We start from the raw sequence: 25,317 nt of genomic DNA, 5'->3' as shown, positions 1-25,317 counted from the left end.
CATTGGCCACCGGCTCCGCCACGCCCATGGGGGGAGCGGGCGGAGGGGAGGGGGCGCGGCGCTTAGACTGGGGGCTCGATTCTCAGTCTGCGCGTGTGTGCCTGCGGTGCTTTATGCGGAAGGCAGGGCGTGTGTGTGTGTGTGTGTGTGTGTGTGTGTGTGTGTGTGTAGCTGCTCGCGTGCGAATGCCTGTGCGTCCTAAGTCTGTCCCTGAATATGTCCCTAAATACATGGCTTTGGGCATATACACAGAAGTATAGGGCCGAGATCCCGGTAAACGCAGGGTGTGCGTGCATGCATGCGTGTGCATGTGGTCTGAATTTCTATGGAAGTGCCCCTGACTGTGGACAGGTGAGTCACCTGTGTGCACCCTTAGGAAAATTCCCGACCTTGTAATTGTGGGGGGGCAGTGTGCAGGGCCAGGCACCGCCCTCCAAGGGGCCCTCAGGAGCCTCACCAGTTTGCGCTGACACCAGTGGCAGAGGCCGCAGAGGACGACAGTGACGCTAAGGCTGACGGTGATGATGGCAGAGACCAGCAGGACGTCGCGCGAGGGCGCCCCTGGGGAGGACAGGTACAGGTCAGACCCTCATTGGCCAGGGTCATCTTCCCTCAGCCCAGAGCCCTCCAGAACAACCACCCTACCCTTCCATCTGGCTCCTTCACCGGGAGCTCTGAACCCAGGTTCTACTCCCAGTTCTGCCTTGCTTGATGAACTTGGGTAGTTTCTCTCTGTGTGCCTCAGTTTTCTCATCTGTAAAATGGGGAAACTGTGCCAGTTGGCATCTTTCTCTGTCTCTCCCTGCATGGACCCTGTGTGAGTCCATGGGATCACGACACACACACTCTGAGTCGCAACTCCAGTCAAATTTGTCCAAAGGGTCCTTATTAGCTCTGACAGCCCCTCTGAAGACATCTGCCTCATGGGCACTAGCCAGTCGTCTTGTTTCCCAAGATTCACCAGCCATGTGTGTAGTCAAAGGAATCTCTGGAACCCTCTGGCCAGCTGTTGCCCCCTTTGGCCCAGCTTTCTTTGGTCTGGAAGCCCACCCACTGGCCTCTGCACATCCCTATCCCCCGAGCTCCCACACCCCCGCAACACCATGGCTACAGCCCATCTGTAATTCCTAAATGCTCTCATCCCAAGTGCCAAGGGGCCATAAACTTCAGGAGTGGAAACCTTGACACCCTTGCCAAAGATGAGACCTGTCCTGGAAGGAAAATCTCAGGCCTCTGTCCGAATCCCACCCCTTCCCAGGCTGTGTGGCTTCCACCAGTCACAGAAGCACTTAGTTTCTTCCTCTGTAAATGCAGATCAGACCTCCTCCCCCACCCTCCTCACGGGTGATTGTAAACAATAGCCCAAACCAAATGAAAGGAAGGCAAAAACCTGGAGGAAAAATTCTCATGTGGGGCAGTGAGTGGAGACCTGCATAGATCACACATGCGCTGTAAATCTGTTGTGTGTGCTAGGATGTGTCCTAAAGCCAAGGAGATGCTGTTTATTTACAGAGGAGCCTGCGTGGGCTTTTTGGTGCCAGTGATAGTGGTAATTAAGAGTTGACGATATCTGTCTGGTCCTGGTTCCTGCGGTTTTAGCTTCTGCCTTTCTTCCTCTCCCAGTCTCTCTTACTTGGCCATGGAGCCTGGTGGAGGAGGGCCCAGCAGTCACCCTCAGGGATGACTCTCATCAACTCTCAGGGGCCTCTGGGCTCCCTCCCTCCTCCACTCCAGCATCCTGGGCAGTCCTTTCTCTACCTGCTCTACTAGAACCCTCTTTGGGCCCCACCTCTCCCTTCCTGACTTCCTGAGCCTCCTAGTTGTGGGGAAAGGCCACCCTTGTGAGGCTCCCACCTGTCCACCTGCCAGGCAAATCCAGCCTCCTCCTGTACCAAGTCTGCAGCCTTAACCCCCTGGAAGCCCCTGCACCCAGTTCATTTTCAACCTCAGGGCCCAGGGCACCCATAAGCTCTGACCTGGACAACCTGCAGACACCAAGGTCCTGCCCCTCCCTCTCCTGGGCTGAGGAGCACAGCTCTGCAAGGCTGGAGGGGCCACATTTGTCAAAGTTCTCAGGTCAAATAAGAGAACTAGGACTCTGATCTCCAAGCTTCTGAGGGAGAATAGGAGCAGGGCACTCCATCACAGCCCCACGGCCCATGGCCAGGCCTCCAGGGAAGGGATGGGCAAAGGTGCCTTCTGGACATGAGATCTGTTTCCCAGCTCTCCCCATGGAACCTGCCCAGCCCCACTGGAAGGGCTAGGGAAGCTATGTGGGCTGAAAGCAAGTGAGCCCACACTTTCCTTTGTTTAACTCACTTTGAAATAAAGTAAACTCCATTCTTATGCTGAGCTTTCCTCAGCAACTATCTATTAAGAATATATTATGAGTGGGCATGGTGGCTCACGCCTGTAATGCCAGCACTTTGGGAGCCAGAGGCAGGCAGGTCACTTAAGGTCAAGAATTTGAGGCCAACATGGTGAAACCCCATCTCTACTAAAAATACAAAAAATTAGCTGGGCATGGTGACGTATGCCTGTAGTCCCAGCTGCTTAGGAGGCTGAGGCATGAGAATCAATTAGCTTGAACTCTGACATGGGGATTGGAGGGAGGCAGAGGTTTTAGTGAGCCCAGATTGCACCACAGCACTCCAGCCTGGGCAACAGAGCAAGACTCTGTCTAAAAAAAAAAAAAAAAAAATATATATATATATATATATTCACACACACACATATATATATACATTATGAGGGTGTGTGTTTGTGGGGGGACAGGCCCTGCCCACAGGGAACTACCACTCCAACGGGGAAGACAAGTTAGAATTAAGTTATCTCGGCCGGGCGTGGTAGCTCATGCCTGTAATCCCAGCACTTTGGGAGGCCAAGGCTGGCGGATCACGAGGTCAGGAGATCAAGACCATCCTGGCTAACACAGTGAAACCCCATATCTACTAAAAATACACACACACACACACACACACAAATTAGCCGGGCACGGTGGCGGGCACCTGTAGTCCCAGCTACTCAGGAGGCTGAGGCAGGAGAATGGCGTGAACCCAGGAGGCGGAGTTTGCAGTGAGCTGAGATTGCCCCATTGCACTCCAGCCTGGGCGATACAGCGAGACTCCGTCTCAAAAAAAAAAAAAAAAGTTATCTCCTAGCATGCTAGGTGCTCTAGAACCATCAAACACAGGACACCCAGCCAGCGGGCCCCAGACTCCAAAAGACCTGAGAAAAAGACCCAAGTGTGAGTACCACCTCGCCTTTTTTTGTTGAGACGGAGTTCTGCTCTTTTCACCCAGGGTGGAGTGCAATGGCGTGATCTCAGCTCACTGCAACCTACACCTCCAGGGTTCAAGCGATTCTCCTGCCTCAGCCTCCCGAATAGCTGGGATAACAGGCACCCACCACCACGTCCGGTTAATTTTTTGTATTTTTAGTAGATAAGGGATTTCACCACATTGGCCAGGCTGGTCTTGAACTCCTGACCTCAGGTGATCCACCCGCCTCGGCCTCCCAAAGTACTGGGATTACAGGCATGAGCCATTGCGCCCAGCCACACCTCTACCTCTTAACAGCTGTGTGACTTTGGACAAGTATCTTAACCACTCAGTGTCTCCCACAGGGTTGCTGTTAGCACTCAATAGATGGGTACCATTAGTATGGTTGTTGGTGTTTGTTTTATCTCAGGCATAAACAAAGGACCCTGGGAGCACAAATGAGGACTTTATCAATCTTGCGGGACAAGTGAGCTATCTGGGAAGGACATCCTGAAGAGGTGGTGTTTGGCGTAGTCTGAAGATGGAAGTGAGGCGAAAGTAGGATATTCCAGGCAGAGGAAAAGGCGTGGAGGTGGGAAAAGTGTTAGGCACATTGTTTGAGGAGCCAGACTTAGGGTATGGGGAGTGAATTCAGGGAGACCAGCCTGGAAGGAAAGGAGGGCCTGACGGGGAAGGGGCTTGTCTATCCAGCTGAGGGGCTTGTTTTGTTCTGTAGACCACAGGAGCCATGGTAGGCTTTTGAGCAGGGGAAGGATGGGATCAGAGGGGTGTTTCACAAGCTCATGATCTGGTAGCTACAGTAGGGAGCAGCTGGAGGTCATGGCCACACTCCAGGTAGGCTCCTCTGCTCTGGTGCCCTCTCCACACTTCCCCCTCCCCCATATACCTCTTTGCCACAGGGAATTCTCTAAGGGGTCACCTTCCTGGAGCTCCCTCCTTTTTTTGTCAAACAGGATCCTTCTCAAAAACTAATCCTCAACCCCTGCTGCAGGTCAGAGAGTCCCTAGGGACAGAAGCCTGTCAATCCGAGTCCAGTGGGCACACTCTGAAAGGCCCCCAGAAACCCAAAAGAACACCCATCTTAAGCAATTAGCATTCTGTGGGCATGGCAGAATGAGCCCCAGGCTTGGGGTCTAGGAGAACTAGGCTGAGACCCTAGTCCAGCTGCTAACTGGCCGTGTGGCAGGCAAGACACTCGACTCTTGGATATCAGTGCTTTCATCTGGGGAAGAGCTGACCCTGACCCTTCCCCTTCAGAGGACAAGCCAGGTATTCCAGGTGCTCCACATGCAGTCACAACGACAACAGAGATAAGCATTATGAGTCGTCCCCATTTTACAGATGGTGAAACTGAGGAACAGAGAGGTCAAATACCATGTCCAAGTTCAAAGCCAGGGTTTGAACTGAGGCAGTCTGACTTGGATTCTATACTCTTTGCTTTGACATCACACCAACTACAGAGGTACATGGTTAGTTTTCAAGGTGCACTCTTTGGAACCTCTAGGGTTGCCTGGAGTCTCTCTGGGGCTCTGGGGAGTGGAGGCTGAGCAGATAAGGCTGTGATCCCTCAAGCCCTCTTCAGTCACAGTAGCACTGTTTCCTTCTGTGCTCTTGAGTTTTTGCAGAAAATTCCATTTGGAGAAGGGGTTGTGTTGCTAAGGAAAGTTGAACTCCTCTGGATGAGTGACCCCAGGGTCCCCTATAGTGTGAGTGGCTGCTGTCATCTTCCAGGCAGCTGGTGCAGCCCCCACAGATTCCCCAGACCCTTCAGCCTCCCTCGGACAGCCCTCAAAGGCAGGGTGAAAACAAACACTTGCCACTGCAAATTGCATTGATGTTGTGAATAAAAGTGACTTGATGTCCTCGGCCAGCATGCTGACATCCTAAGGAGATCCTAAGGGAGATGTCGCCATCAAGGGGTACAAGCGTGTTCTTGCCTACCAGCTAGAGTGAACCATTTCCTGCGTATGGAGTCACCGTGTCTCCAGCTGGAAGGAACCTTGAAAGTCATGAGGTCAGGCCCCAGGGATGCACAAAGCCCACGGGCAGCCCTGTTGGTGACAGGGAGCTTCCGCAGGGAGCAGAAGGCAGGAAGCAGGTCCTTCCTGGACGGGCATTGTTAGGGAGGGCTGCTGTGCCTCTCGCAGAACTGAATCTGTCTCCCTAGAAACTTCCCTGCTGGTCCTGAGCCTGCCCTCCGGAGCTGCCAGGAGCGAGCCGGCTGCCTCTACCACATGACAGGCCTCCAAATCCTTGCCGACAGTTCTAATGTCCCCTTCAGTCTTCTCCAGGCAAAGCCGCCCCAGCCCTCTAACCCCTCCTCAGATGACATGCATGGTTTCAAGTCCCCTTACTGTCAGCATATTAACACTGGGGGAAAGAAAATATTGCAGCCCTAGTCAGCCTTTTGACAGGGCTGAGTGCCACAACCTATCCTTGGGCAGAGGAGACATCCTGGGTCCCAGGGGGTAAGGTACAGCATAGACAAGGGCAGACAGGCAACATCAGGGAACCCGGGAGGCAGGGTGAACCAGGAGCTAGGCAGAGCCAGACCTCCTGGGTCCAATGCCGGGGCGGGGAGTGTCTTGGGAGTGAGGTATGAGCTGGGGCAGGCTGCTGCACCTCTGCCCAGGCCTGTGGTGGGCATATCAGCTGACTACAGCTCAGGATGAAGGGTCTAACTGAGTCCTGTGTGCTTTGCTGGGTCCTGTGGGCACAGCCTATGCCCCTGGCCATGCCACCCCCCAAGGAGATCGCAGGGTAAGTTCTGTGTACCCCAGGAAGTGGCCTGCCTCTGAGGGTGGACAAGATGCCCATGCACAGCCTTCCCTTCTAGCATCTCAGTGCCATGAGAGCAGGGCTTGGTCTCCTATTCACCACTGTATTCCCAGTACCAACGGTGGAGCATATAATAGGTGCTCAATAAATGCTTATTGAAAGAATGAAGGAGGAAGAATCCCAGGCCTCCAGGAACAAAGATAATAATAGGTGCTACTATTTATTAAGCACCTACTATATACCACACTACAGGGTCCACAAAGAAAGGGGGGCTGTATCTGCTTTGCTCACTCCAGTATCCTCTATGACAAGGTTGGTGTCTGACACACAGGAGGTGCTCAGCAAATATTTGTTGAATGTTCAATGCTTGTATGTTATCTCATTTGTCACCCAAATAAGATGGAAGAGAAGAGATGGGAGAGGCTGCAGTGATGAGTTGAGAGCTCTCTTTTACAAGCAGGTGTGTGCACGCGTGTACACACACACACACACACACACACACACACACACCAGGACCCCTTCTGTTCTTTCCGCATGTTCAACTTTGCCTGACAAAATCCTGATTTTTTTAGGCCCAGAAGAAAAGACCTCCTCCAGGAAGCCTCCCTTAGTCTGCCCAGTGGGAATTAATTTCTCCTGCTTCTGAGTTCCCAGCATACTGGGCCTACATTCTTCTTTTAGAGTATAGTGATTAGTACCAGGCCTCTGAAGTCAGATTGCTCAGGCTCAAATTCTGGCTCTGATTCTTCCAAGCCATGTAACCAAAATGCTGTGTGCCTTGGTTTCCCCGTCTGTAAATGAGGGTTAATAATAGCATAGTCTCATAGGACTATGGTGAGGTTTAAAGGAATTAGCATGTACAACGCACTCAGCACAGTGCCTGACACGGAATAAGTAGGCACTAAATGCTAGCTATTATCATAGCATTATCACATCGTGCCCTGGATTAGAGATATCTGGGGCACGGAGTTGGCACTCAATGGTGTTGAATGAAATACTGGACTGGATACACTCTAGTTTTCTCCACAGGATGGCAGAGGTCAGAGGTCACATCCTACTCAATTTTGTGCACCACTGACCCCTCCCAGGACCTGCAGGGCTTGACCAAAGCAAGTATCAGTGAGCACCTACGGTATGGAAGAGGTAGGGCTAAGGCATGGGGACATGGGGTCAGGGGTGACGGGTGGAAGCCAGGCTGGGCCTCAGGTGTGAACTGCCGACCCAACCCAGTCCCTTACCAGGGCTCAGCCCTGACTCCCAACTGCTTCTCATCTCCTCAGCAAGACATGATTTATGGATGAAACAGAATCAAACAGGGCTGCTGGCTGCTGGGATGCCCTGGGGAGCTGCAGGAGAGGGAATGGCTTTCTGAGGGCAAGCTCACCAGCTGCCCAGAGGGGAACGGGAGGGGGGCCGCAGGAGCAGTGGGCACATGCACACAGGCCACAGACATGAGCCACAGAGACTCACCCTGGCACAGACACCCATGCACACATGCACACACACCCATGGCCGTGGCCACAAGCAGATGCCCAGCCAGCTCTGCCATTCACGAACTCTAGGCATTCACGTACTTCCTCTAGCCTGGAATTCTCTTCCCATGAATTTGCCATCACTTGTCTACTCAGATTCTGTCTGTCCTTCTGAGGCAGAGAGGTGGGATATATTGTAGACTTGGAGGCAGATGACCTGGGTTCACGCCCCAGCTCTGCCCCTGGCCAACTACGTTACCCAGGGCAAGGCCCATGCTGGGCCTGAACACTTTACCTTCAAATGATGATTATAACTCCTGGCCTTCCCTGCTGGGGTGCTGTCACCATCAAATAATAGCTAACATTAGTTGAGTGCACACAGTGTGGCAGATACTGCGCCATGAAGTTTACATGAACCATCTCCACAACCTCGGACCATTATTATCTCCATTTCACAGGGGAAGAAACTAAGGCATGGGGAATAATAGGTGCTTGAGCCCATCCTTTCCTACCCAGCCACAGTGACCTCCCTTTGAGCTGACGAATGTGATGGCATTCTGTAATGTGCTAGACTGTACAACCTAGCCACACTTTCCTCTTTCCCACAAGCAGGCCAACCCTTGTCACACTTATGACGCTTTGCCTAGGCTGTTCCTTCTTCCTGGAATGCCTTTCCTTCTCTATCTTCAAAGCGACTCGACAAAGATGGTCTCCCCTCCTACAGTTCTTTCTGCCTCCCTGGTAACTATGACAATGAACTATTTTGGGTTAATAATTAGCTCTTTCTATGTCCTTCCCCAACTGGGCACACTTAGAGGATTGAGACCCCCAGCTCACGCATCTTTGAAGACCAAAGTCTGGTACACAGGAGAAGTTGGATAAGTAATTGCTAAACAAATTCATGAAATCATTCAAGGTCTCACACAAGCCCACCTCCTCCAAGAAGCCCTCCCCAATGACAGGCATTCCTAGCAGTCTCTTCCTTCTCCAAACTTGAATTAATGGATCCATTTGTCAACCTCCTTTTCTTGGGGATAGACGTGACCCCCACAAGCAGGGGCAACAGGATAATATCCTGTCTCCCAATTGCTCAGGGTCTCCCACAGCATGTAGCCTAGGTCAAGGTGCAGAGAGGCTGCTGGACCTACTGGGAATCTGTGCCTATAGGCTCTTTCCCCGAGAATTCATGTGTGCTCACACTCTCAGATGGTGACATGCACACTCCCCACACCCAGCCCTTCCAGGGTTGCTCCATCACCCACAAGCCCTCCTGACCTAGACTGCTTCTGCTCCTGGAGGCTCTTACAGGCATTCACAGGTCCCAGGCCACTGCTCTCCTTCCCAAGTGTCTTTCATCAAAGTAACTAACGTATGCTTGGCATTGAATCATGTCCGTAGACCTCAGCACCCCTCTGAGGGTAAATACTCTTACGCCCATTTTACAAAGAAGGAAACTGAGGTTCAGGAGGGTTAAGTGCTTGCCCAGTAACACACAGCAGAAGAGAGGTAAAGCCAGGATTAGATTGGAGGTCTCTAAGACCTCAAACCCTGTGGCTCTTACTCTTGTTCCACTCTAGGGGAGCCATGCCTTGAAATAAGACACTCTGAGAATAGACAGAAAAGAAGAAAGAACCTGAGCGGACACAAACAGCAGTCAGGGAAAGGGCTCCTACTCTCCCAAGAATGTTACCAGTTAGAGCCATGCCCAAATTACCCCAGGTACTTCAGAGACTCCTCTGACACACACACATGTCCTGGGGCTCCTTCCCCTCCTCCACTGGCCCAGGCATTGGCCTCAGAGAAGCACCCTCAATAGATAAAGGCTCAGCTGGCCTCAGGGTCCCAGGACAGGTTGGGGGTTGGGTGTCTGGCACTGGACGGTCTAGGAGCGGGAAGAGGAGGAAAATGGGGTGTCCCGAGGACTTGCCCAGGGCTCTGTCTCTGGTACTCATCAGGGTGCAACCACTACTCTGGAGATAAAGCAGAAATGCTGCTGGGGGTGGTTGGGGCTACATCTGCCAGCCTGTCCCCATCCTGAGCCTGCCTCCTCCCACCTGATTCTGCAATACACGTCAAGGCCCAGCACTTCCCCACCCCCATCTTTTGGTGGCTCCCGATGACGTTCAAGGTGGGAAACAGTGAAAGCTGGAGTCATAGGTTTCCATAGGAAGCACCCTCCATGCGCATGCTGAGCAGATGGAAATGGGGGAAGATGGCAGGCATTTACAAGTGGGCAGAGCTTACCAGCTCCAGGGTGATCCGGGCATGGGAAGGGGGACATTTTTGGTGCCTATCCTGCTTCCCTCCCTCCTCTCAACCCAACACACACAAGAAAGCCAGAAAGAGGCAGAGTTGGGGAGAAAGGAACAGAAAGCCAGTGAGCTAAACCCTGCACCCCAGACAATCAGGCAAAACTCCAGGTCTTGCCATCTTGCAGAATTTCCTGACCTCTTTCCACTGTAAGACTCCCCCTTCCAGGCCACCCACCTTGGGAACAGCGCCAGCTCTTCTCTTGCAAGAGGACAAAGAAATTGAGATAGGCGAGAAGGAAAAAAGAAGAAGGAGGGGAGAACGACCAGCACTTATTTCCCAGGAAAGCTGGGCCTTGGACCTACCCCCACCCCATGCCCTCTGGACATTCTCTGAGTGTCCTTTGGAAAGTTGTGGAGGTGCCCACAACCCCGCGGGCTTCACCCAGGGTGGGAACTAGGCTAGCAAAAGAGGAAGCCCAAGGGGAATTGTTTTGGAAAGTTACAAGTAGCTGAAAATAGGGGCTCAGCACGAGCAAGCTCCCTCAACCTTGACTGTAATAAAAACAGATAATGTGTGAGTGAGCTAGGGAGAGTGCGCTGGCAGGGGCCGCAGAGGCCGGCTGGATGCAGACGGTTTAGAATGCAGAGGAGGTGCCAAGTGAGTAAACAGCAAATGAAGGATTATCTGGATGGGCCAGCAGCCGTTCCAGCAAGAAATTGGACGAGGACATGTCGGGATCCACAAGCACACCTACTCCTCATCAGAGAGCGAGGCCTGGTAAGCTATGAGGACCTTGTGCACACCTTCCCTACCTCTTCTCTCTCTTCCAGTCGACACATGGCCTTGGTAATAATGGCTCATATCTGTACAGTGCAGAGCAGTTTATAAAGTGTTCCACAGTTTACCGAGGGTTTCACATGCATTATTGAATTTAATGGAGGTGATGGTATCTTCTGCTCAGTGACCCCCTCACTTCACCTCACCACAGCCACTCCTACCTCCCACAATTCCTGGCCTAGGGAGGCCTGGTGCATCTGGCTTCAGTATTCAGCCTCAAAAGAGGGGGAAGGGGAGACTGGCCATCTGTAGACCCCAGAGAGCTGCTAAGCCCAGAAATCATCAGGGCCAAAGCCATTCAGGATGGAAAGGGCCAGGTGCCAGCTCTGAACTGGGAGCCCAGGCTGAAGAGTGGCTAGCCAGGAGTTAGCTCGGAACCTGACACCCTCCCCACCCACCTTGATCCCAAAGCTGATGAGCCACCTGAGCAGCTGTGAAAATGATCACGTCCGTCAGAGCATCCGGAGTCCAAGAAAGGTGGGGTTCAGACTGGAGGCGGGGGGGCCTCTTCGCCGGGAATGTGGAGCAGAGGCAGGACCAGGGACGTGTGATGATTAAGTGTGGGCCTTGACCACTAGTTACTCCTATGAATAATGCATTGTTGTGCCTTGGCCTAAATCAGCATCTTATTGTTATTAATAATACACGCTGCAGAGAAGCTGGGGTTGGAACTGTATGCTATGTTTCATTTGAGAATCTCAGAGCACTTAAAAGCTCCTCAGGCTGATGACTCAACTTTATCTCCCCAAGTCATAGGCTTCCTCACGGGCCACCTGCCCGAATGCCCTCCCACCTGAGGCTTGGAGCTGTGAAGGCCACCGGGGCTAGAAATCTTCCATCCTGGGATTCAAATCCATGGCCAGGGCTTATGGTTGGGAAGGGAAGTACACTTAATCTTTGCCAGCTCGAGGGCTCTTGGGGGATGCAACATAATGTGAAGCTTCCAGAGAGGTTTCAGGACAGAGATAACTAGTGGGAATCCAGGGGCGGGAGAGACGGACAGAGAGAGACCACTGGAGATCTGAATCCCGTTCTGTCACTTGCCAGTTGTGTGACCTTAGGCTACTCACTCAACTCTCTCGTCCTAAGCCTCCTGGCTGGAATGCAGGGTCTGAGAGTCCCTCTACGAGATGCCGTTCTATCATATTCAGGGGTATCATTTACACGGCAAATATTAGGATGGAGCCATAGGGCGTCCCGCCCCCCGAGAGCTGTCCCCTGTGCTGAAACAGCTGTCGGCCACGCGGCTCCTTGTCCTTGGTGCTGAAACAGAACTCAGTCCTGGGGCTGCGCCCTCTTCCAGGTCGCCCTTTGCGCAGCTCCCAGCGAGCAGGATCCGAGAGACTGTGCATAGTGATTCCGCCTTCCTCTGCCAGTGCCTCCCTGATCAACCCTCAGCTGAAGCTATGGCAGCAACCAGCGACAAGAGCCCCCTTTCCTCGAGTTAAGTCCTCGGATGCTGAAGACCCCAGTCCTGACTCAGGACAAAAAGGGCCGCCCCACGAACGTGGTAAATACCACGCCCCATTCCCTCCCGGGGCCCGCCGCACTGCCTCCTGGTGGCTGACGCGGGCACTGCACCCCGGCGGGCGCACAGACGGTCCCCAGCGGCGGCCTGGGCCGGCGGGGAAGCAGCGGCAGACGGTTCTCCGGCCCCCGCCGCCCCCTCACCACTCCCGGGGCAATCTGGCGCTCAGAGCTTGCAGCGTTGCCCGACACCCGCACACTCCAGTCTGTCTGCGTCCTGGCCGCCTTGGGGCTGCCCGGGTCACAGTGCAGGCTCAACCCAGGTGGGCAGACCTGGGGTAGGCAAAACTTCCTGCTCCCTCCTCCAAGGTGGGTGGGGAAGGCTTGTTTAAACAAACACCAACCTTTCCTCTGTGGCAGGGCCAGTTCCGCCAAGATGAACACAAAGGCCTTCCCCAGCAGAGGCTCCACACCTCTCCCCCATCCAAACAAGAACTTTGCCCACACCCCCCCACCCCAGGAAAAAGTGAGGTTGCAGGAGAATGCCGTAACTGCAGTCCACTCCTGTTCCCCCACCCTACAGGTGGGGGCTCTTTGAGAGGCAGATCTGCTTGGTGTTTCTAGGGACTGCTTGATATGAACCTTACTGGGTTGTAGAGATTCTCCCCCTTCCAAAAACAAAAAGCAAAACAAATAATACCACCTGAAGATAGCACCCAAAACCACAGCTTCTCTGGAGTCAAAATAATAGCCCTTAATTACAGTAGACATAGCTAAATGAGACATATGTATCATTTATTGAGCACTTACTGTATGCCAAGCACTGTGCTAAGAGCTCTGCAAACATGATCTCATTTAGCCTTCCAGCCACCCTGCCTCCCCAGGAGGGAGCATCATGCTCAGCCTCCTACAGAGCAGGAAAGTAAGGATCAGAAAGGGAGGTGACCACTCAGGCTGCCGCAGCCAGCGAGTTGCTGAGACGGGCATGGGAGAGTGCATCCGTCTGCCCTTACTCTTGCCATTCAGCTGGATCTACCACACCATCCTTCCATGTCCTAGAGGCCAAACTATCCCTCAGGCTTTTCCAAGACCACTGCAGCCCCCCACCATCCTCACCTCTTGGCTGAGAGCCACGTGGAGGAAGAGAGTAACACCTTGCACTCTGTAGCACTTTACAGCCTGCCAAGTGCTTTCAGAGCCACTGTCTGAATTGACCCTCATGATCCTGAGGGGTGAAGTGGGCAAGGATAGCCCTGCTCTGATTTTATAGGAGAGAAAAGTATGGCTCAAAGGAATAAATGGCTTGCCCCAAGTCACACAGTGAGCAGTGGAACCAGAACTCAGGCAAAGACGATGGGACACTCAGTCCAGTGCACTCTTCCCACTTCCCTAAGGCTGGGGTGCTGGGGACAAGCCAGGCAGGGAGTCATAGGGGCTTTCATCTCCTGAGGGGCTTCCTGAGGCCAGGACCTGGGCTGCTTCCCCTCTCCTCCTCCGTGGGGTCCATTGGTTGGCTCAGCTTTAACTTGGAGTCTCGGAGTCTCATTCTAAATGAATTTTTTTTTTTCCAGGCAATTACCTCCTGCTAATTAGGAGGCAGGGCTGCCAGTCCCTGGGCCCTGGACTGACCCTTTTCTCAACTCACAGAGGGCAGGGGGGTTGTGGAGGTACTGGGTAGCAGCTCCAGCCACAGAAACTGCCTGGGTCAGGGTCCTGTCAGGGCAGGGGATGCTGGTGGAGGAGCAAAGAGCGCCACAGAACTGGAAGAAGGGAGGCAGGGATTCTGGGGAGGGAGGGACTCTGAAGTGGGAGAGAGCAAGGGAACAAAAAGCTGGAAGGAGCCTGGACATGCCCATGCAGAGTAAGTGAGAGAGACCTGGGCTCTGGGGCAGCAGAGGGAGCCAGGAGGAGCCAGAAAAATGGGGACACATCAAAGGAAGAAAGGAGGAATCTCAGGAACCAGAGAGACAGGAAGGGGTAGCAATCTCCCCTCTATGGAGGGAGAGGAAGTGAGAAGGTGCACCAGAAAATGGTCAAGATTACAGAAGGCGCAGAGGCAGAGGGAGAGATACTGGAAGCCTCCAGGAAGGGGAAGGGGAGAGGAAGGACAGGGAGGAAGGAGGAATTGCTGAAGGAAAACCCCAGGGAGAAGGGGGAGGAGAGCAGGGGAGGACAGCTTGGAGTGGCAGCTCCCAGAGCCCCAAGAAGGGCTTTCTCTACGTCATTGTCCTTGAGCTTCCCCCAATGTCAGTGCCCAGCCAGCCGGGCCTGCACACCCTCCTACGCAGCCACAGGTGCGGGCGGGCATGATGGCAGGCCACCAGCCGGCTCAGGCCCCAGATGCTCCACTCACCCGGGGCAGCCAGCTGACCTCCCTCCCTGCCAACCTGCCACCCCCTCAAGTAGGCCGAGCCAGGGGCCCTCCTGGGCCACACAGCAACACAACCAGGAGCTTCTGGGGCTGTGTCCAGCCTCTCCACTTTCAGAGGGAGGATCAAGGCACGGAGAGGAAACGGTGCCTGTCCAAGGTCAAGTGAGTGATGAGGCCAGATGCAGAGGGCTCAGGGGCTAAGTCCTACTGGTGGGTCCTGTTCCCTTCTGGGCAAAGGGCAACAACAGGAGACAAAGACAAGTCATGGCTGCCAGCAAGTCAGTCCTGATCAAAGCTCTCTGGAGTGTGGGGTGGCAGGCAGAAGGGAGTGAGGGTGGCCAGGGGCTGGAAGGGAACCAAAGGAAATCACATTTATGGAGCATAGGGTGAGATGGTTATAATTGTAACAAACATTATTGAGCACTTACTAGGTACAGTGTGCCAGCCACTTAAGACATTACATGCAGGATCTCATTTGATTCCAACAACGCTATAAAGTATGTATCACTACTATTCCATTATAGGGAAAAAAACTGAGACACAGCAGGGTTGGGTGACCCGGCCAAGTCCACACAGCTAGCCAGTAGCATGGTTCTGACTCATGCAGCTGGTCATTTTGAGGCCACTGCCCTGAAGACCCCTCAACATTATCTGAAGATGTGCAGGTCCCTGAGTTCCCAAGGTCCCAGAACAGCCCTGGCACAATCTAAGCCCCACACTCCATCCAGTAGGACTGCAATCCATGAGGTCCACGACTTGAACAAGCCCTGTCTTAAGGCGTTAGAGTCTGGTTTTTAGTCTTAGTTCTGCCACTAACTTACTATGTGACTTTGGACAGGTCATTGTCCCTCTGTGGGCCTTCATATTCCCACCTGTACCATCAAAGCGTAGGACAAGATAATAAGAAGAACTACTAAGTACATGGTGCTAACTCTGTGACAGGCACAGTTCTAGGTGGTTTACAGATACTAACTCACTGAATTTTCCCAACAGCCCCATGAGGGTGCTATTAGTCCCTCCGTTTTACAGGTGGGAAATGAAGCACTGAAAGGTTAAGTCAGTTGCCCAGGGCCACAAAGCAAGTCAGCACATGGCACGTCTAGGATTTGAGCCTCATTACTTTTGAAACAGAGTCCCTATACCCCTGCCGCCACTCTGCATTCTTTCCCTAAGGACCCTCTCAGCCCCTGCTTGGCGCCCCACAGACGTGTGCCCGTGTGCCTCTGCACAGACACACCTACCATCGTGTTTCCACGTGGGAAGCACACAGACAGTCATGCATCTGCATGAAGTGAGGTATGTTAGCTCATGCTCCCACACCCACTCCTGTGCCTTCACCTAATTTCTACCTGAAGTAGCCAGGCTGGGTCACACATGTCCACAAGCATCCCAGCACCAAAACAAGCCGACTCTAGCAGGTCCATGCACACACACACATACACACGTGTTCCTGTCTCTGAGCACTGGTTGACTTGTGGGGCCATGTGCCATGCTGCAGCGCACAGCCATGTGGCAGTGACGTGGGCCACCACACCCCTTCTCCTCTGCTTCCTTCTAGTGCCTGGGTGGCTGGCACGTCACATCCCGCACCTGCCGGCACCCCCATCCACACTGCCTTCCTCACGCCTCTCCCCTAGCAGAAGCGGGCACCTTCTCCAGGAAGGAAGCAGACTCAGGCACAGCCTGGCTCCCACGGCCCAAAGATGCCAGCCAACCTGGGGGTGGAGAGGGAGAGAGAGGCATCAACTGGAGGCTCCAGGGGGCCTCGGGTCCACAATGGCTCCTATCTGAGACTAAGCCCTCCCTTAGGTCTGAGTGCCAGAGCTGAGCTCTCAAGACTCTCGAGACACTGGCCCCCCCGGTCATTGCCAGATATGGGGTCAGATGGGGACCCTGGGGACAGAGGGTCTCCCATCACTCCTGAGCAGGACTGTGGTGCCACCTGGGCTCCTCTGGCCAAGTTACCATCGCACCCTTCACCACCCTATCCCTGGTCCCTGCTCTCTCCTCCCCCTGCCCAAGCATCTTAGAGTTCTGGGTATTTTTAGGCCTCAGCTGACAGGCTGTGAAATCACTCCCTTCGCACCTCCCCAACCAGGCGGGGGCTGAAGAGGGAGGAATGAGGTTGGGGGGGGCACACAGACAATTCATCAGGCTCCTCCAGGGCTGGCAGGTGCCAAGGAGGGAGAGAGGGGTTCCTCCCCTTCTCCTGAGAGCCTCCCCCATGAGTGAGAGGATCCCTCCACCTTGCCAGTAGAGAGAATGGAGACAGGGTGGGAAGGAGACTCCCTGCCATTCCAGGAAGAACAAAGGCTTTAGGGGATACCCTAGCATTAGAAGAGGCACTGGGACACCCTTTGAGTCCAGCTCTGCAGCCAGTACCAACTCGTAGTGCTCCCTTCTGAGAGACAGGCTGAGAGACGGGCTGGCTCAGAGCCTAGTAGGATAAGGAGGCACCAGGCAACGTAGCCCAGTGGTTAAGACCCAGGCTTTGGAGTGAGGCCAACTTGCAATCTTATTCCCGCTCTACTGAGTGACCCAGGCAAGACACTCAACCTCTCTGAGTCTCTGTTTCCTCATCTGCACCACAGTGAATTGGATATCTCCCTTGCAAGACTGCTGTGAAGATGACATGACATGATGAATGGAAAGAACAAGGTGGTCTGTGGACCCACCAGGCACCACAGGGAGCCTCTCCCTTGTGGCTTTCCCTAACCTTCCATTTCTCCTAGCTGCCCCTTCTCTGGGCTGCCTTTCTCATCCCAATCTCCAAGACAGGAGCCCACAGTTCATCCTGGCATCAGGGTCCTTGGCACCTATCTGACCCCCCACTCAGGGGGAACAAATCTCCCGCTAAGGTGGGTAGTCAACACAGACAGTCCCCACCTCCCTGCTTCCTGCTGCAGGACACACACATACACACACACACATCATGTGTGCACACGTATCCAAATGCCAACATGCATGTGTGCTGCCAGCACCTCTGTGTGAGGGCGTTTGCCTTGGGATGACCCCTAAGGGAAGTGGGAAGACATACTCAGGCCCTGCTGTGGATGGGCCCCTGTGCCAGGGGCCGTGGGCATGGAGAGGGGGGGTGGCCCGTCTAGTTGCCATGGAGACAGGTTGGCTTTGGTGGGGCTCTGGAGCTCAGGCCTGGCAGCTGGAGCAGGAGATGTGTGGCCCCTCCCAGGCCTGGCCCTGATGCCTGGGAGGGTTATGTGGGTACAGAACAAATCCTCAAGAGGACTAACTGTGTCCACAGGGCCCTGGGCCTGCCCATTTTGGCTCTATATCCCCTGCTGGGAGGCTGTCTCTGATACCCCAAGCACCTGGGAAGCCCTCTCAGGGTGTTCATTCACGCCCACCTGCACCTGGTTACCCCCCGACTGCCTATAATCTGCCGCAAGCTTTCCAAGGGCAGAGCCCAGGCTGGCTGGACACTGCAGATCTCCCGGCAGAGGTAGGGGCAGATATGTTAATTGCTGAGACTCTGGCTCCATCTATCCGCCTGCCTCCCGACTTCCCACCCTCCACACTACCGTGCTGTCAAAGTTCTTTATAGAGACCTGCTCAAAAGCCATCCATGGCTCTCCAAATGCCTTACTTTTTAAAAGAATTTCAGTTTTGCTCTTTCAAAATGCCAACCCCTTCATAATCTGGACCAACCTACCTTCCCAAGCCTCACTTCCTGCTATTGTGCCCCCAAAGGTCTCCCTTCTGGCCATGCTCAAGCACTCACTGCTGCCTCAACTGGCCAACATCCCTCAAACCTCTGAGCCATTGCATGTGCTGTCCCCACCTCACCGACTGCCTCACCTCTGCTCGCTCACATGGCAAAGCTCTTATTCTTCCTTCAGGACTCAAGGCCCTGTATCTGAAGCTCACACCCTTAGGTCTGGCTCGTGGCTGGAATCCCAGACCTACTTCTAACTGCAAGTTCGCACTTCCCAAGGTGGTTCTGAGGACGGAGGGGCTAACGTATGTTATGTGCTTAGAACAGCACCTGGCACATAGTGAGCACACATGTCTCTTGACACTGCCTCCATGAAGCCCTCCCCAACTCCTCCACCATGGACGTAGCAGGCATGTCCTCCTTGGAGGATCCAGAACCCTCATCCCACACATCAATTGCTTGGTACAGGACAATTTTGAGAACAGCTGCCTCTGGATGAGTGTTTACTATGCTCACTGCTAAATACTTTTTCTGCCTTATCTCACCTCATCCTCCAACCACCTGGGAGGTAAGAACCATCATCATACCCATTTAACAGAAGATGAAACCCAAGCCCAGAGAGGTGGACTGACCTGCTCCAGAGACACGGCAGCAAGTGTCTCTGCCAGGATTCAAAATCAATAGCTGTTTGACCCTAGAGCCCTAGCTCAAGCAAGCTGTCCCTGGAGGCACATATGTAAAGTGCTCAGCACATACTGAGCGCTCCACAAGGCTTGCTATTATCATGCTATTGTTATTATCAGGGGAGGACACAGGATGTGTTTGGTGACCTGAGAGGGGGAATTCCTTAAGCTGGTCCCTCTGCAAAGCACAAAACCCCCATTCCTGGAGAAAGTGTTTCCAAGGGTCCCTTGGCTGCCATCCCTGACCCTCATCCTTGGATAGTGTGCGGGGAGCCCCAGTATCTGGACCCGGGGCACTTCCTCTGAGGGGTGCTGGAGCAAGCAAATGCTTGAGGGGGCCGACCTGGGCCCAGGCCCGGCAGAGCGGGACAGGGCCTGCTATGTGCCGGCCATGCTGGCCGCCGCTCTCTGGCCCCGCTGACACCACCCCATGGTAATGAGACGGATCCAATTTGTACCCAGGGCCCCGCCGGGAACAGCTGCAGCGGCAGGGTTTGAAGTAATTTAATTGGACACATTAGCCGCACGCTCTCTCCTCCACTCCCCTCATGCAGAGCCTCACGCAGGCACCCCTTCTGCCTCCGACCCCTCATGCCAGCCTACCCTGGCTGGTGGCAGGGTGCATGCTCCACCAACCAGCTAGGACTAACAGGTAGGCACCGTTCCTCTCTCATTCCTGGGGCTTCTGGGGGTTCTAGAACCAGAGGGCTCTCTAGCCCCCAGGTTCTCCCCAGTCTGTGATGCAAGCAGCAACTATGGGAGCCCACTGGGGCTGGAGCTCACACCTCTCCCTCCTGTCTCCTCTAATGGGCAGAACAGTCACCCCCCTTTCTCCTTCGGTCAGCCATGGAAGCCCCCAGCCTTCTGTACTCCAGGAAGGGCACTGAAGGAGCAGAGCCAGCAGCACATGCCTGTTTTACCAGCATCTTTTGTTTTGTCACTATCAGGGTTTGTCACTATCAGGGTCACTACAGAGACGATGGGCAGCCCTCCTCTTAGGGCCTGGGGAAGCAGTGCACACACACATGCACATAAACAGACCTAGTCACAAACACACAGGTGATCTCCGTTTGACCCAGACACATACACACATGCTAACAGCCCCACACCGTCATGGAAACGCTTGTATCTGTACACATGAAAGCTCCCATGATCACTCCTGTCCACACCCATGTATGCCATACAGCCAGGTAAGGCCCTGCTCCCTGCAGACCAGGACTTCGTGGCCACACCAGCAGGTGGGAGGGTGTGGCAGGGGGTAGGCAGGGTCCCTGGCACACAGGCCCTGCCTGGCCAGGTACAGGGCCTGGGGAGGGGCCCTCCTGTAAAGCTTTCCGTCATAGCTCCCCACGCACCTCAACGCACCTTGCTACAAATACACTCATTAGCTGCTGTTTACAGCGGTCCTGGCACTCAGATGAATGCAGATATTATGGCCATCCAGCTGCTACCGGCACACGCACTAGGTACACACACAGACAGCGCCTCTCCCCCCGGCTCCGCCCTCCCCTTCCACGCGTGGGCTCAATCACATGAAGATACCAATTCCCCAAACATGCAGCTTTGCAGGGGTTCCAGCTCACAATACCTCAGCTCCTGGTCCATTCTATCCCAAGGGGGCCTTCCAGGTGGAGGCTGCAGAGACCGCCCAGAGCAGGTCGGATGCACCCGCCCACCTTCCAACCAACTGGACCTGGAATTCCAGGCGCAAGCTCTGGGCACAGTCCAGCCCCTTCCACAGGTCCCATGCTGTCTGCCAACTCTGTTCCAGCCCTTGGGGAATTCTGCTGGGTGAGACCAAAGCTCTGCCCTCTAGACACTAGTTGGATAGGGCCCAGCAGCGCTGCCCCTGCTGCCTGGAAGGTCAGGGACCTCCATGCCCATGGAACTAACAGAATTCGCCTGGCATCACCAGCTGGGGTTCCCTGGCAAGGCAGGCAGGCACCGGGGCTGGGCCTGGCACCGGCTGATGCCGGCACCTGGCCAGACCAGTCACTGCCCTGACAAGAGAAAGTTGACCTCTCGGCCACATATGCCACCTGCCGGGCACTGTCCGTGGAGCACTATAGGACTAGCTCTATGCAGGGCTGCCCATGCCTACCTGGGATGCCACAGTGCTCTGAGGAGCCATCAAGCCAATTCATTCTCCAGCTGGGGGTCAGCTCAGGACTGGGCCTCCCGCCCCCATGTGACCCCTCCCAGCTCCTCTCCCTGCTGTTCTTGGCCTCACTGCCCTGGGGGAACCAGTTATTGAAAACAAAAATGGTCGATCAGATTCAATAAGGATTCAAAGTCCCTGAGAGAATGGGGGGGGGGGGGGGGGGGCGGGGGGGGGGGACTCGGGGGGGGGAGGGAACCATATACGGCTCCTCTGCCTGTCCCACACAACATCCTGCAATGGCCGGGCTAGAGGGTATAACAAGGGGACAGACCCCACGGGCACTCCATGTTGCCCTCAATGCCCCTTAAGCCTGAGCTTGAGGTCAGCCAGGAGCAGAACCCAGCTGCCCAGGACCTGTCTTTGCTCACCCAGCACCCACCTATTGCCCTACCTTCCAGCTGTCCCCTTACCTGTCACCTACTGGCCTGTATGTTCCCACCTCAATCCAGCCTGCTCTAACGCCCTCCCCAGTGTGAGGAGGGGCTCTGGGGCTGTCTCCCTGCCCACTATCCCCCAGCCCTCAAGTGGGCAGCTTGTTGATCAAGCTTCCCTGCAAGGCCACAGAACAGTGTGAACCAGGGCCAAGGAGGGGGCCTGTCTCCACGATAACACAACAGCTTGGGGGCACTGGCTGCCCTGGCCCATGCCCCATTGAAACCATCCTCGTCACCTCTGAGTTTTAGACTTGCCCAGCCTCAGGTCCTCCACTGTGTCCTGGCCTGTGGGGAGGGCATTTGATCTCCAGTCTGGACTCTGACCCAAGCCGAGGATGCAGGCTAGGAGGCCCGGGCGTGTGCCGCTGGGGCGGGCTTTGGGGAGGTAGGTGGGAGGAGAGAGGCTGTTGGTGAAATAGGTGGACACAGTCAGGCTTCCTTTGACCTTCCCACGCTCCAGCCCTGGCCTCTAACCCAGGTGGTCCTCAGGACACACCCTTGATCTGCCCTTTCAGCCACACCCCTAACTTCTGTACCTCCTTCACCCGCCATCAGCCTCTTCCCCTAACTTGTGCCCAGTGAGTGGAGGGTTGGCCTGGACAATCTCGTGGATCCTTCGCCTTGAGAGAGGCGGCCTGCTGTGCCAAGGCCCCCTGCCCTGCAGGGAACAGAGCCCACTAACAGGTGGGACAAAAGAAGGCTTCAAGCATTACTGCCCCCAGGGACAAGCTCACAGAGGGCTGGGGGCAAGGCAGGCAGCCTTCAGGACCTAACCTCTGTCCTAGTGGTTCCCTCTCTGGCCTTGCTCACCAGCTCACTGCAAGGTCACCTCTCCCTCCCTCTCTCTTTTCCTGCTGCTGTCCTGCCTGCCCACTGCAACGCTGACCCCTGCAGGCCTGCTGGGGCCCGCCTGGTCTGGGGACAAGCAGTCCGAGAGACACAGGGACTTCAGGTTGAACCAGAGGGCGAAGGCTGAGGGCAGAGAGAGGCCCTGAAGTCTAGGAGGGGGCAGAAGGGAGGCTGCAGGTATGGCCTAGGGAAGCTGGGCAGAGTGTGGAGCTGGAGCTTGGGTGTGCATGGGAGGGGGTTGGTCTGGGTTCTTCACTGGACTCTGATTATTGCCCACAGTCCCTTTTCTTCATTCACAATAGATCAGGGAGCCAAGGGCCTGGGGGCCTGGGGCCCAAGTAGGGAGAGAACCGCACCTGTCAGGTAAGGTCCTAGCAGTAGCTGAGCCCTGCGGGGACCTGCACAGTAAGCGGAATGAGGGAGGGAGTACCACAGGGATCCTCCGGAACCAGCGTGAGGCAAAGGGGAGCAGGAGAGGACAGATTTTTTTTTTTTTTAAAGGATTGGGCCGCAGGTGTTCCTGAGAGTGGGATGAGAGGATATAAGGGCACTGGCCCCTGGGGGACCAGAGGGGAGGGGAGGGGTGGCCTGAGTTACACAGAAATCAATTTGCATATCTCAGTCCCAACCAGTACCAGCCAAGGGAAGATTGGGGGGGGCAGAAATGGGGGACACAGAGCCCTGGCTTGGGGAGCTGAGTCTGGGGAACCTTGGGGGAACTGGGGAGAAGGGGAATCTGACTTGGAACTATAGGGCCTACGAAGGTGGGCAGGGATGCCAGAGAGCAGAGGCCAGAATGAGATCTCTCTGACTCCTCAAGGACCCCAGACGACTAGGCTCAAAGGCAGACTCTGCCCTCTCCAGCCTATGTCTGACCCCACCCAGCCTAATGCCCACACCAGAGAGCAGTCAGCCTCAGGCCAATCCCTTTCCCGGTCACAGCTGCCCCACCACAGGCACTGGTGGGTCCTGCAGCTGCAACTAGGGTGGGCAAGACAGGTCCCAACTGCAGCCAGAGAGGCGCATTCAAGAAGGGGGTGAGGGAAGAGTTGGGGGCTGCCAGCACACCAGGGATGGCACTGGACTCCAGACCCTTTGCCTAGAAGATGCCAAGCACGTCAAGCTGGCCTCCGTGGCGAGGGCAGAGGTGCTTGAAGGAGTGGTGATGTCACGGTGCCCAGGCATGGGAGGGAAGAGGAGGGAGAGGGGATGAGGGCATGGCCCCAGGCTAGCGCCCTAACAGGACAGAGGGGAGGCTGCCAGCCTGGTGGGCGAGGGGACAGAGAGTGTCCTTACTGTTTCCCTATCTTCTATCCTCATACCCCAGAGCTGGCTTCTGAACTAAGCTACTGGCTTCTGAGAAGGTGAGCTGAGCAAGAGAACGTTCCTGCCATGGGCCATGTGCTGGAAGCTGGTGGCATCTTGGAGGAAGATGCCAGGGTAGGTGACCTGGGTCCAGACAGATGAGGGGAGGGCTCTCCACAGGCAATGCCCCTTCAGCCCTCACCTAGAGGACATTCACAGAAGGGCGCAAGGTTCCAGAGGAGACTGAATCACCCTCATATCCAAGTGCTGAGCGAGGGCAAGTCTGGCGCCCAGTGGGTCGTCCTCAATATCGACTAGGCTGAAAAGACTTGAGGGGGGGTGGGAGCAGATTCCTCAGGAGGCAGAGACAGGCTGAGGCTGCCCCTAGAGGGGAAAGAGCAAATGTGGGGCTGGGGCAAGAGTGGGCAAAGCCAGCACCCACTGGACTGCCTTCAGGAGCCTCAGGGCTGCAGGCTCCTTCTGTGCAGGGTCTTGGAGCTGTTCCTTCCCCACAGCACCGCCACCCCCAGGAGGCTGGCAGCAGGGAGCCTGGAGGCTCTGCATTTGGGAGCACGTCCTGGGCTGGGGAGTTATGCTTTTAGCATCAGAGAGAAGCCCAGAAACAGACCCTGATGCCAGAACTGGCAGACTGGGGGTGCTGGGACTGGGTGGAGCACCCCAGGTGGGAGCGGGGATGGAGCCTGGGCAGGAGCTGCAGGGGACCTTCCTACAGGTGGGCACTGGGTGAGGAGGCATCGGGAGCCAAGGAGGAAATGGCAGAGCAATTTCCGAGGAAGACGGGAAGATTCTTTGGCTTTGGCTTAGAGGATACCAAGCAGACAGTGGGCTCCCAGGCCACTCCCCTGGCGGGCGAAGCAGAAGGCAAAGGAGTTCGGCCCTCTCCCCCAGGATGTGAGAGAGTTTGGGGTTGTTTGCTTCCCCCTCCCCAAGCCTAGGAGAACATTCTCTTGGCAGCCCCATTCTCAAGAGCCCCTGCTCTCTTTCCCTTCAGGCACCCCGTCTCCCCCATCAACGCCCCTGCGGTTCCCCACCCCCCAGAGCCTCCCTGCCCGGCTGCCGCACCAGATTCCCACTTGCCCCCTGGCACCCTCTCAATTCACAGTTGGCACTGTGATGCCACTCCGCTCCCCTGTGCCCACAACCTTGGCCAAGACCTGCCGGGATCCTCGCCCTGGGGTCCGCCAGCGCCGGCACCCCCGGGGCACCGGTGCTGGGGAGCCATGGGTGTCTCTGAGGGCACTGCCCGGCTCCCACAGGGGCAGCGGCTCCTTGCTCCGCCACACACGTTGTCCTTGGGCTGCTGGGGGGTGGGGGGTAGGTCCTTGTGGGGACACTGCGAAGCCGGTCCCGGACATCCAGCCTGGCAGTGTCTGGACTGCGGGGGACCAGGGTCCAAGCCGCTGCCGCTCAAGCCCGCGCCCCCGGGGCTGGGATGACCCCTGGGGGAACCCGTGCGGCTCCAAGCGGACAGCAGCCCCAGGCTGGGGCTCCGAGACGGTGTCCGGCGCTGCCGCCGTCCTGCCCGCCGGTGCGGGGCGCCCCAGCCCGCCGGGGCCGCGCTTACCTGGGCTGGCCGCCTCCAGGTCCCGGTACATGGTCCCCTCGTCGCCGGTTCCCTCCGGGCTCCTCAGAGCCGCCCGCGGCCTCGCGCTGCTCCGCCGCCGCCGCTGGGCATGGGGCCGGGCGACCCCCGGGGGCGGGTCCGAGGGCGGGGGCCGCGCGGGCTGCACCG

At 55.7% G+C, this 25,317-nt stretch overlaps 1 protein-coding gene across 3 annotated transcripts in view; it reads right to left on the bottom strand.

Moving 5' to 3' along the window:
- Positions 1 to 25,224, bottom strand: part of SYT7 (synaptotagmin 7) — a 65,341-nt gene extending 40,117 nt beyond the window's left edge. For all 3 annotated transcript variants that reach the window (XM_023189485.1, XM_023189484.1, XM_023189486.1), the window contains exons 1-2: positions 25,150 to 25,224; positions 458 to 561 (exon numbers count right to left, since the gene is read on the bottom strand). In XM_023189485.1, the coding sequence (XP_023045253.1) occupies positions 458 to 561; positions 25,150 to 25,180 (135 nt within the window). In that variant the 5' untranslated portion in view covers positions 25,181 to 25,224. The remainder of the gene's footprint in view (positions 1 to 457; positions 562 to 25,149) is intronic.
- Between the last annotated feature and the right edge of the window lie 93 nt (positions 25,225 to 25,317).

This window comes from Piliocolobus tephrosceles, chromosome 13 (genome assembly GCF_002776525.5).
Source record: "Piliocolobus tephrosceles isolate RC106 chromosome 13, ASM277652v3, whole genome shotgun sequence".
NCBI classification, from domain to species: Eukaryota; Metazoa; Chordata; class Mammalia; order Primates; family Cercopithecidae; genus Piliocolobus; species Piliocolobus tephrosceles.
The sequence above is the reverse complement of the archived record's forward strand: the minus strand, read 5'-3'. Positions and strand labels throughout refer to the sequence as shown.